This window comes from Strix uralensis, chromosome 6 (genome assembly GCF_047716275.1).
Source record: "Strix uralensis isolate ZFMK-TIS-50842 chromosome 6, bStrUra1, whole genome shotgun sequence".
Taxonomy (NCBI): Eukaryota; Metazoa; Chordata; class Aves; order Strigiformes; family Strigidae; genus Strix; species Strix uralensis.
In genome coordinates, this window is record NC_133977.1 from 39,323,036 (window position 1) to 39,335,187 (window position 12,152).

Below are 12,152 nucleotides of genomic sequence, written 5' to 3' on the forward strand. Positions count from 1 at the left end.
GATGATAACTAGTTTGGATCCTTTCTAGTCCCACTTCTTGGCCTCTGTGGAGGAGCTCCAATTTCAAAATAGCAAACAAAAATGTTACAGCCTCTCACAGGAAAACTAAATAAATTATCAGACACTAGGAGAGCAAATCGAATTATTGTAATCCTCCCAGGCATTGGCATGACTTTGAAAAGACTCACGTTTCTTTTTTTCCCCTCCTCTTAAAAAAGGACTGGCATCTTGACCCAAAGACAAACAGTAGTTTGATAAGTTTTCCACCTGCCTTGGGGCTTAGCCCTAATGACACAAATATAAACAGATTTATGTCTTCCCTTTGTTGCAGTTTGCTAGGGTATATCACTGCAGGTAGGGACAGACCTGTACTATCAACACAACCCGGATGCAAGCTTGCTGACAGTAAGTATCACTAAAGCCTTAATCCCTTTCCCCTTGCTGTCAGTGTCAACATTTCCATGTAATAACCGAAGCACAAATTTCATATGCAATAGAGTTACTCAAGTCTATAATGCACCACAATTCTGTTTAAACCTAGAAAGGACTTCCATGATTTTATGTTTTCCAAAAATGGAGAGTTAGATAAGGTAAGCCTATGTTGAAGGTGATAATGCAGGTTAAAGAAAAAGCATGTTTATGTGTTGTATTTCAGGTGAGGGGTGATTTTGATAAGGTAACAAGCAGCTGCAGGTGTTAAGATAAAACATAGGTGTTGTACAGAACATCATATGAAATGTACGCAATTCTGTGCATTGAAAGGCATTCACAAGTCGCTCAGTTTTCTGTTTTATGCAGCAGTTATTTCTCTTTGACGGCTTTAATGCATTTTGACCTTACAATCACTTAAAGTTTCCTGTGACCCTTTTTATAGCTTATCCCCTCTAGGCTGACTTGACCCAGTGAAGTGCTTCTTCCAACTCTTTTTATCAACCTCCATGGAGCTTCATAGTTCAACTGTTCAGCCCTAACATGTTCAAGGTAGTCAGACTTCCTGCTTTGTCAGCCAAAGGGAGAAATTTTCCTGTAAAATAAGTATTTCCAGAGATTACTAAAATCCTGACAAAAAACCAGCCAACACCTTAAATGTTGTGTGTGAAGTCAAGTAAGTCCTCCTTGTGTGTAAGCAGTACCATCACTGAACACCTACAATTCCAGCGTCTTCCCTTGCCTACCCTTCTTTGATTTACAGTAACAGTTCCTCTAAAACATACACAGTATTAAGCAAAATACCCCTGCTATGCAAAGCCAAAAAGGACCAGGGGCAAAGTTAAGCGCTGGGCATGCTTTGCTGGACTGCACGTACTAGAAGCAACTGAGAGTAATCTCTTGTTCTAACAAAGAGTCACAATATTAGCCAGCAGTATCTGCTGATTAGTTTACAGTGATTAAAAGAAGCCAGACATTTCCTTCAGACTCCCACTGCTTCTGTGGATTAGCAGACAAAAACTTTCCAAGTTGGACCTAAGCCACCTTTTGATGAAAGCACCCCATTACATCTTTTCTCGATAGAAGTAGATAATAAAAAGTAGTGAAAAGCTTGTAATTTTGTTGAAATAAGACAGTCTTCATCACCACCCTCATCAAGTCAAAACAGAGGGAATATTAAATCAGGCTTCTAAAATCTTGGCAGAAAGGGATCCTCTGCAATGTTTCAGGAATATGCCTTGCCACAGTTGAACATCCATGTCCTTTCCTGACAATGAGACTGCACAGACTATTTGTTTCTGAATCAAAAATTACCTGTCATCACGTATCCTGAGCCATGCTCCTGATGAGGAGACAGTGAGGCACGCTGCAGTGCTGATTAGAAGATGTAGTTCTCAAGACAACCTTTTTTTTTTTTTTTTTTTTTTTTATATATCCTGTAGAAGCTGAGAAAATTGACCTGCTTCTGGATACATTCTGCTTTTGGATGGAAGAGAGAAAATAGCCTCAAGCAGTAACATCTGTGTGGGCCAGCTAAGGTAATGCATCAGGTATAGCTTACTGACAAAGAACACAGAAATGCGGCCAAGAGAACACCTACTGGTAGATACATACTTCAACGTATCCTTTAAGTCACCATCTCTGTGCTGTCATTTATACGTGGTTCACAGGCACTGCTTTTATTCCCTGGCTGGTGTTGGTTTTGGACTGACTTCACTGTGGGTGTAGCGCATATTTCGACTTGCTCTCTCTATTGCTCTTTTGAGGAGCTGGAAGTTTGATCAGTCACAGCTTTGGCTGTTGTATGTGTACATGTTGTTCTAATGTTCATTTTCTCCTTTCTGCTTAGTGGTTATCTTGATTTGGTGTGACATTCTCAAAAACAAAGAACTGTAGCTGGGGAGATACGACACAGTAAGGACACAGAGCATGGGACAGGTTTAAAAATAAGACCGGCTGATCTTGTCAGGAAAATATAGATCACAGAACTCAAGCTGAAAACAAAAATGAAACCAATAGATGTGAAAGCCATGGGTCTTGTGTTAAAACTAGCACTTCTATTCCTTTTCCAATGTTTATAGGTAATGTACATTGCCTCTTCATAAAACACAAAAACCACAGAGAAGCTCTGTGCCAGGAATGGCAGAATCATGAGACTTCAGCCTTAAAATGTAGAGACGTTGCTGATCTTTTTCATAGGACAAGAATTGGAAGGTCAGGTCAGCAGTTTCACGAAATAGCACAGTTCAACTGATTGACTGGAAAGAAGGTTCCCCATCTCTCTGTGTGCATTATGCATCCCAGCAGCACCCCTCAAATGAAGTGTTATCCAGACTGCAGTAACGAAACAGTTGGTTGGATGCTGCTAGGCTCCAAATAAAGATTTGATCTTGCTGAATGACCTTTAATTCTTTGAAAATAGGAATCACAAAATGGGTGTGTTCTGGCCAAAAAGGGTGTTTCTAACAAAAGACACCATTGTTTGGATTCTACTGTTCTGACACTAGCAGAAACTAGTCGAGGTAAAAAATATCATTCTCCCCTTTAGAGGGTATAACTGATGCTCAACAGATCATTAACGAGATGGATGTACCAATATATCTGCTGCTGTGAAGGTCCCAAATGCACACAGCTCTGAAAAACATGTTATGGATTTGGGACGCTAGCAATTTCTAGTCCCCTTTTTTCTACTTCCAAGGGCAGTAAGGAACTGGTTTTGCCCATACTGAGTTTTAGGAATGTATGTTATCCCAGAGCTTGATTATCTATGAAATTCCTCATCTGTGTTGATTAGGATTTGTAAATAAGGAAATAACTTTCTCTCCAAGCTCTACCAGAGTAACATTGTATGTGTGAACCACTGAATGTCAGTAATTATAGCCACAGATTAAATTTTAAGAAGAAGGAGTATTTGTCATGTAATAAAATTGTTTGCAATTTTTGTGCAAGGTTCTTCTAAAATTTGGATCCTTATCCATATCAAGCTACCAATCATTTTGAGGTTTGCTCATCCTTATTTCTCGCTTCACGTATCTCTGACAGAGATGCAAAGCACTTCTTCAATAAATTACCTTTCTGAATAGTAAAAATAATCTGGTAGAAACCTCTGAGGGATGCAGTGCGGGAGAACAAATTACTACAAGGCACAGAGGGAGCTGTAAATGTAATTGTGATGGGTGTGGTGACAGTTTGCATTTATAATATATTCACTTTACCACACAGCTCTAGCAATATGAGTTAGTTTGCATGACCTAGCACACATTTCAGAAGAAAAAATGATCTGAAAAATTGTAGACCATATAGATAGCAATGCAATGCCAGTGCTTTGCCTAATTATGCCTGGTCTTCATTCTGATGTGCAGTCTGATATACCTATGGGGCCTTTTAGAGATATTAAAGCAGGAAATAAACCTAATTTAGGTATTAGTTCAGGAAAAATGGAAGAGTAATTAATACTGCATGGCAAAACTACTGAGATCCTAGACTAAACTCAGAGTGTCGGTGCGTAATGTACTGCATTCCTGTTTGCTGTCATGTCACTCTCATCAGATGATAACATTTTCAATCAGTTAAAGAGGATCCTGATCTCCCCATCTGTACCTCCAAAAGATTCCCTGGTAGTATGTGGTAAGCAAGGCTCTTAAACCTTGTGAATCTGTGGAAACTGATGAAGGATTGTCACTCCAATACAGACAGGGGACTCTCCACTGTAGGTCTTCTGATCTTAATTTTGCCTATTCATGTTTCTCCCTCTGGGTCTCCTGATCTTCATTTTGTCTATTGTCTATTGTCAGGTGAAACTCTAGAGATACAGTGGTATGATATTTGGATAGCTGCAAAATATGTCAGCATCTTTCAAAATGAAAGCCACTATAAACAAAATAAGCATGTGCAGATGCACATTTATGTATTTGGGGAATATTCTCCTAGGAACTGTCAGATTTGGAGATCATTAGCAAAACCTTTTTTCATTTACTGATTGGTTTTAGTCTAAGTGCAACCCTATTAATTTGAAAGATACTATAGCTATACTCTATTATCATCTTTGCAACTGTTAGTATATAATTAATGTGGGGAATTGTAAAGTATACTCTCAGCACAGCTTATTTTCCCATCTTGTTAGGGTCTTGGGTTTGGTAACATTTTCTCTTCATTGAATAATGCTCTGTGTTTTATTAGGTCAGTGAGCCATTGCAGCATGTGTATAAATTGTTCTGTTGAGCTGCTTTCTTGTCATGCCTGAATAAGAAGTGAAAGGATTCTCATATACATTGTTTTCCTCTGTTGATTGTTTTTGCAGCTTCTGTGCTTGCAGGATGACCTGCCATTTAGGCACGTTTTCATTGTGTTGAGTGGGATAAGCCGTTGCCTGTGCTTGATGCATTTTGGTTTATTTTCATCTGTTCAAAGAAAAAGGGAGACTCAGGCAGAGTAACTGAAGAGAACCGCAGTGGCATGGGAGATGCAGTCTTAAACCAGGAAGAAAACCAGCCGCAGGCCACTGTGGTCCAGCTGATAACCCAGCCAAAGAGCGAGGGCCTCAGGTGGGAGCCTGGTCAGGAGATTTAGAAGAGATCTGTTTGCATTGGCACCACACTAATCTGTTAGTCATCCTGGTATTATCTGTCTTAGAAAGTAAGCTAAGGCTGGAGAGGGCTGTCTTGCCAATGTCTTTTTGTGGATAAACAGACAACGTTAATCTCCAGAATTGTCCGTCCTCTGGGCTTTTCAAGTGGTAGATCTCATGCCCCTTTTTTAAGAAGAGACATTTTAAAAATAGTTTAATTAAAAATAGACCCCCAAAAGTATTGTTTCTTAAATTAAGTAGTGGAAAAAAGCACTTATCCTCACACAGAAGCCCACTGCAAAGAGAAATGCAGTAATTCAGGAATCCCTGCTCTTTTAGTTTAAGTATGCATTTACATACAGCAGCAGATCTGACACATTTCTTTAGTGCCTTTAAAATACAAGTAAATAAATACTGGCTCAAAACCTAGATTCTCTAGTAAAATTCATGCTGTAGTCTGTGAATGTTTTGCTTATGGAATGAATAAAAATTTAATAAGGCTTTTGGGCTTATTTAGGATGTATATTCAGTTCTTACCCAGATATATTCTTGTTTTCTTCCTGCTAAATAAATTTAGAGGCAACTGCATGTGCTCAAAGCCCCTATTAAAATAAATGCAGCAGCTACATGTATATGAAGAAAATGTAGTTTTTCAGAAAGGCCAACTAATGGTTTTGTCACAAATCCTTACTAAGAGTGAGCAGAGAGGAGTGCTGCTCTGTGAGCAGATAACAAACCAGGTTGTACCTTGAGTCACTGTCTCCTGTTTGGCTCTCTCCCTTTCTCCAGGAAGTCATAGCTCTCCCTGCTCCCGCCAGGCAAGATGCACAGATCATTTTGTGTTCAGCTGAATGGGAAAGACAGTAGTAGCCCTGACTTTTTTTCTTCATCTTCTGTTGTATTTCCTGCCCAAGGAATGAAGATGACATCTAATATGAACCTATTCTGGTACATGGGCTGGAAAATCAAGTAAGAACTGAAGCAAGTAAGAAGTAATTTCCTTTTCCTGTGTCTTCAGACTGTGCACCAACCAGTCAACAAGCCAGTCTGCCAATCTTTCTACTTCTGTCACAAAACTAATACTTTTAGCAGTAAGTTACAAGTCTCTCTGCTATGAGCAACTGCTTATTTATTTCCAAACACCCACTGTCTGAGGGTATTGGCCATCCAGAAATCTTGGACAAATAGTTGTTGTTGCCTTTGAGCACATCCTTGACATGAACAGCAAGTCTAACCGCAAATGATTACTCCATCCATTTAGATGAGGTACGTGGATTTTTCCCTGCTCAGTTGTGTGGGAGGATATGCTGGACCTCTGGTTTGCAAACTGGTTGATTTTAGATAGCTTGAGTCAATCTGCCTACTCAGTGAAGATATCGCAGAGAATATATCACCTGTTATCAGGATGATAACTCGGTGGAATTCTAATTTGTTGAGCAGTAAAACTTCCTGCTTATGCAACTGGCAAGGCAGAAACTTTAAGAGGCTGGAGGCTGGAATATGGGAAGTCAGTGACTTTCATAATATGACATTGCTTAGCAAAGGACTGCCTTTGAAAACCAGTGTTCACATTTCCAATTAGTTTGCCTCTAGCTCTCATGCAAGTAAAGTCCTCATGGTACTGGGAAGGAAAAAGAGAGCGGAAGGGAAGAGGAGCAAGCAGAGCTGGAAGAGTGAGCATGAGTTATATTGTGCACTGTGTATTGGCTATAAATCCTCCTTGCAGGAATTACTGAAATGGAGAAATAGTTATCTACTAACTTTGAGATCCAATCCGCAAAGTCCTAATGTCAGTGTGATGATTTATGTGATAAAAAGTTGGCAGAATTTGGCCTAACCTGATAAAATAGATGCATGCAGAAACATAGTCTCTATTTTAAACTATATGTAAACTCCAGCTAGCTGGCTGCATAATGATCATCGAGAAGGTACATGGGCAAAAGAGGCCAAGGTCAGGCTGCAGGTGTGTTGGTATTCTGGGGAAGGGAGGAGGAGGAGGATGGTCAACACCGTTCTCCCGTGACCTTTGCTTGCTGATGAGCTCCAGAGGGAGCTGTGGCTTCCCTTTTTGCTCAGAATCCCTCTTTTTCTCATCTTCACTCCTACACTTCATAAGAAAACTCAGCTTTTATTACCTTTCCTTTTTTAAGAGTTGTTTGTAAAGCAGTCCTATGAAAATATGTGTAGTAAATAAATGAAATCTAATCTATTTTCTTTGATTATAATTTTTGTGAGGATGTAATAGAAACCAGTGTGAACACTGTTTTAAAGCCTCATGAATAGGAGTGATAACCCAGGATTGTTACAGCTGTGTATTTTTTTCAAAAGGCAATTTAAAGCCACGCGCGAATAACTTTTCTTTAGCATGAACACTGAGCATGTTTGTTTGATGTAAAGTTGATCCAGAAATATATTTTATTTTGAGGTACTGCCAGCATTTGCCTCTTTCTGCTCAGCAAGACTGATTATACCGAAAACAACACGTAGCAAGTGAGGATACAAGGTTTTACAATTGCTGAGGCATAACCATACATTTCACTGTCAGCTCTGACACCCGCTCATCCTGGGTGTGGGTGTCTGGTTTGCATAATCACCAGGCAGTTATTTATCACTAAACGCACCAGGCAAAGCCTTATATTTCAGCTGGCAGCCAATCAGAGCTGGTTGATTTACACATTTTTCTGAGGTCATGTTTATTTACATACAAAACAAACACAAACTTTCAGGATTAATGCCTTTCTGCCTATACTAAAGAAGGAAAGAAGAGTAAGCCTGAATGACAAAGGCAGGATGCTGCCACTCCATCCTGCACGTCTTTATCTGTCAGGCAGAGAGTATTAGAAATGCCAAACTGTACAGGGATGGGAGTGAATATCCTAAGGCAGGTTGCTATATATTTAAAATAAACCAACAGCGTATTTGGGTTCAATTTAGAACTAACCTGTCTTTGATTGGCTGCCTTGGCTTTTAGTTTTAATTATCTCCTTCAGCTGAGAATCTGAAGCTGTCAAAAGCAAACAGAAGCTTTTGTTTCTCTGTCTATGCAGGTGAGATATTAAGAAGGAAAGATAAATGTCTAAAAGTTGTGGAACAATGCCAGAATGTCCAAGGGGTAAGTGACCAAAATACTGATTTGACTTATTTTTATCTTTACCTCTAAACACTGTTTCTACCTAAAAACAAAATCATAAAGCTGGTATCATGACAAATATAAAAGTTTTTAGAGTATGTGAATTCTTTATTCTGTTATTTCAACTATGGATATTATGGTGGCTTTTTGTTAAGATAAAAGAAATACTTTTGAGCATTAATTACAGGGGAAACAGACACCCATGACTATTATTATTCATCACAAAGACAAATGTACATCCCACTTGACTGGCTGTTACTTGCATCTGAGTTGCAAGACCTGTGGGTTCATAAATGAGGAAGAACCCTAATGGGCAAATTATCTCCAGGATGGGCATCCAAGTGCTTCTGGCTTCCCTGACTTCATGTAGCTCCATCAAAGGGGTCATCCAGAATGTTATGGTGCCATGAGGCTGGAAACTGTAGCATCCCTACTGTAATCGGGGCTGTGCATGGCAGGAACTTTTCCCCTTGCTCTAATTCCATGTAGGAGCATATTAAAGCTGAAATCTAAGGGCTTACTGATGCAATTCATATTAGTGGGTTTCAGACATAAGTGTGCAAAAACTGTGTACTGCTGTGTATAAACAATGACAAAATTGAAAAGACTGCCAATTTCAAGCATTCACTGCAGGTTCAGAAAGATAATATTTCTGTTCACATTACTGTTCCTGAAGAGAGTGTTTTTCAGTTTTTATGGTTCATTGGAAATTTCCTAAACCCACAAATATTTTCCCAAACTAAAGATCAAGAATGTGAGGCTGCTCTGAATGTAATACATGGGTGGGAAGCTTCTTCAGACTTGTCTTTCTTAGTCTTAAGTTTACTCACTCTATCTTGATAGGTTTTATTAGGCAGGTAATAAATCCGCCCAAAATTTCTAAAATTAGAGAGAGACTCAGTGTAAGTACATAGTAAACCTGATTTGCTGTCAGAGGTTTTTGAAACTGTACTAGAAGTGTAAAGGGACTTAAGGACACTGCAAATTCATATTCAGAGATCAAAGAACAGTTAAAATAATGATAAAGGAATTGTTTTTCTCAGAATTGTTACATTCCTCATTCTGGCTAAGCCAGCTGTACATTTCTTAGCGTAGGGTAACATGGCAGCAACAGGTCAGACACCACCGAGCTATGATTTAGGCCACAGGTTCACCTCTGGCATTTCCTCTGAAAATGTGGTACATTGTCCTGGTGATTTGCAAAAGGAAGCTGTTGCAGTATTAAACTTCCAGTGAACATTACATCTAGAGTTTTGATACTGTCATGTATGTATTTCTTTTCCTTACTTTTCGTGTAAGGATGTTACAACTCTGTGCAAGTTGTAATATCCTGTGCAACTCAGGGCATAGCTGGGTTACATGGGGTCCTTAAAGGCAAACAGAAAAGATGTTTAAATCCAGAGAAAACCCTCTCCATAAAGTAGAAATCTACTGGCTTTTTTTCTGATTCCTTCTCCCACACCCTTCCCAGGAAAGTTATCAGAAGCACTTAACAGATCGTCTCCCAGATGGGTTTCTGAGCACTCAGGCATGCAGCCCATGGGGCTGGTCTCACCTCTACAGTCAGCAGCCCAAGTGGCCATGGGATTATTGGAATTAATTTGATAAATATATAAATACATATATATACTCCTGGCGACACTGCAAATGAGACAAAATGAGCTACATGATATATTAACTTTTTTTTGGAATGTCAAATGGATATTGTGGTACTTTTTATACATTTGGGGTTGCATAGTGAAACTTCTTCATGCTAGGAATTTATTTTCCACTTTCGCATTTGTCTATGTGTAAACGAGTTAAGAACACGTGTCTGTGTATATACTCCTAGCCTGTAAGCGTATGCCATGTGCAACAGCTGATCCACTGATCAGGTCAATGCCTGACTGAAAATGATATAAAATCATGCCTAAAAAAAGGTATGAAATGCCTTTTACATTTGAACACAGATGTATGGAACTGAGAGAAGCCTCCAAGTGATGGGACCACTAGTTTTCTCCCTTTTGTTGATGAGGGAAGGTTTGTGGAAGTCAGCTGAGACTCACTTCTGGGGTGTGCCCTGCAGTCCTTTGCTCCAGAGGCATGGAGAAATCTGGATCCTCTGGCAGAGGAGAGAGAAACTATTTCATATGACAACAATGATAAGACATACAGCTTTAATAGCAACTGCTTGTTATGAAAAGCTTGTGAATAACCTACTACTCTATAGATCATGGTACCTGTCCCATGTGCAGTTGATTTTAAGCAAGAAAAAAGAAACATTACTCAATATTTTTTACCTATTAACAGTCAGTGGCCATTAAGAGTAAGCAAACAGTAATATTTGCCTTCTACTTAATCATGTTTCTCTTAATTCATCACAGACACGAGTCCTTTATTTAAGTTTTTATAACACTAGGCTAAATAAAACATACTATATAGTGGTTATTGAAGTAGAATGGAGACTGAGATTAGACAGAACAAAAATATTTTCATCATATCAAAAAGCTTTTTGCAAAAGATTATACCAAGATGGGCAACAAAGCCTCATAAACTTTTTGAAAGTGGAAAGAGACATGCTGTGAGTTGGTAGCAGTTGGCGAATTTAAGGGAGTGCTTTGTTAGACTGCAGTCATGATCACCTCTTTTTCCTTTGATCTGTCTGGAGATGTGGCAGTATGTTTAAAGCTGGAAACAGCACTTTTCTAATGTTCTCTAACCTCAAAAACAAGATGCCAAACATAAGGTTTTTTCCTCCTTTCTTCCCTCCAGCTTGTTCCTGCCAGAACAGACTGTTCAATTGTGTACTTTGCAGCCAGGCAGAACTGTGCACTGATTCTCCCTGCTGAAGGAGGGGAGAGCTGTAGTATGGGGATTGAGAGGGCTTTTGTTGCTGGAAGGAATTTTTTACTAGCTTTTTTTCTCTGTGTGTGAGAGACATAAAGTCCTCTGGAAACGTACAGATTCTTCCTGCCAAGAATGGTTGTTTTCACAGCTCCCCTTTTGCCAATTTCAAACTGGTTAAGAAATAATAATAAAAAAAAAAAAGTTTTCACATACATATCCTAAATTCCCTAGGTGACAGATATTGTTGAGCAATAGAGTCTGTAAAAGTGCCAAAATAACCTATTTCCCCTGAAGAATAAAAGAATTACATATGAATACTGATGCTAAGGTGAAGAGGGAGTTTTCAGTGACAAGAACAAAAGGAAGGCTGAAGTGTTATTAACCGACTGTCTTAATTAAGCTAGAAGTATGATGTTCTAATATTTTTAAGGATCTCAGTCAGCTGCTCTGCCTTTGGCTTTAAATTTTTCCAAAAAAAATCATTAATGCAAAATAATGAATTCATCTCCAAATACAAGTGTTACTCATTCTGAATGCATGAAATATTTAGAGAGGATTGTAGCAAAATGTTCTATTCCCAACATTGACTTGACTTAATGTTATTCTAATTAACAAGTTGGTTTTAGACATAACATAGTGCTATATCTGCTCTGATAGAAATATAGGAGATCACAGTGTAAATCCAGACTAAGTGTGCTGTTGAACATGCACAAAAAGGTGAAAAACTGTTTATGTTCCCTTTCCAAAGGGAAGACTGTAACTTACTTTTCTGACACCTTCTTCCAGTGTAGCCCTCGGTACAGGAGCACACATTGGTTCGAACGCAGTGACCACCGTTCTTACAAGGGGGGATGCAAACAGCTAGTGAAAGGAAAGCAAAAGTTTTGTGCACTGAAATCACACAGGGGATCAACATTGCCTAAATATAGGCTCCTTATTTAGGTGCCTGTGTTGGGAGACCAGTCTGCAGAGGCTTTTTTCTTTAGTTGGGGTAGAGAAGATGTCTCTCGAAAGGGTGATTTGGGCAGATGCCTAGCTCGAGATCCTGATTATCTCTTGTTTGTGGAAAGAATGTAGGACATTCTAGCACCTAAGGATCTTGTTTAGATACTTGGAGTTCAGTGGTGAGAATATTCCTGAAAATCTCTTAGGTTTCTAACTCTCTAACTAAAGGACTTTTACAAGGTCTTCTGCCCTTGA

The 12,152-nt window shown here is 39.1% G+C and overlaps 1 protein-coding gene across 1 annotated transcript in view; it reads right to left on the reverse strand.

The window, feature by feature from the left end:
- LOC141945495 (von Willebrand factor D and EGF domain-containing protein-like) overlaps positions 1 to 12,152 on the reverse strand; it is a 188,259-nt gene that overhangs the window by 19,904 nt on the left and 156,203 nt on the right. The window contains exon 25 of the mRNA XM_074873778.1: positions 11,718 to 11,813. Within this exon, the coding sequence (XP_074729879.1) occupies positions 11,718 to 11,813 (96 nt within the window). The remainder of the gene's footprint in view (positions 1 to 11,717; positions 11,814 to 12,152) is intronic.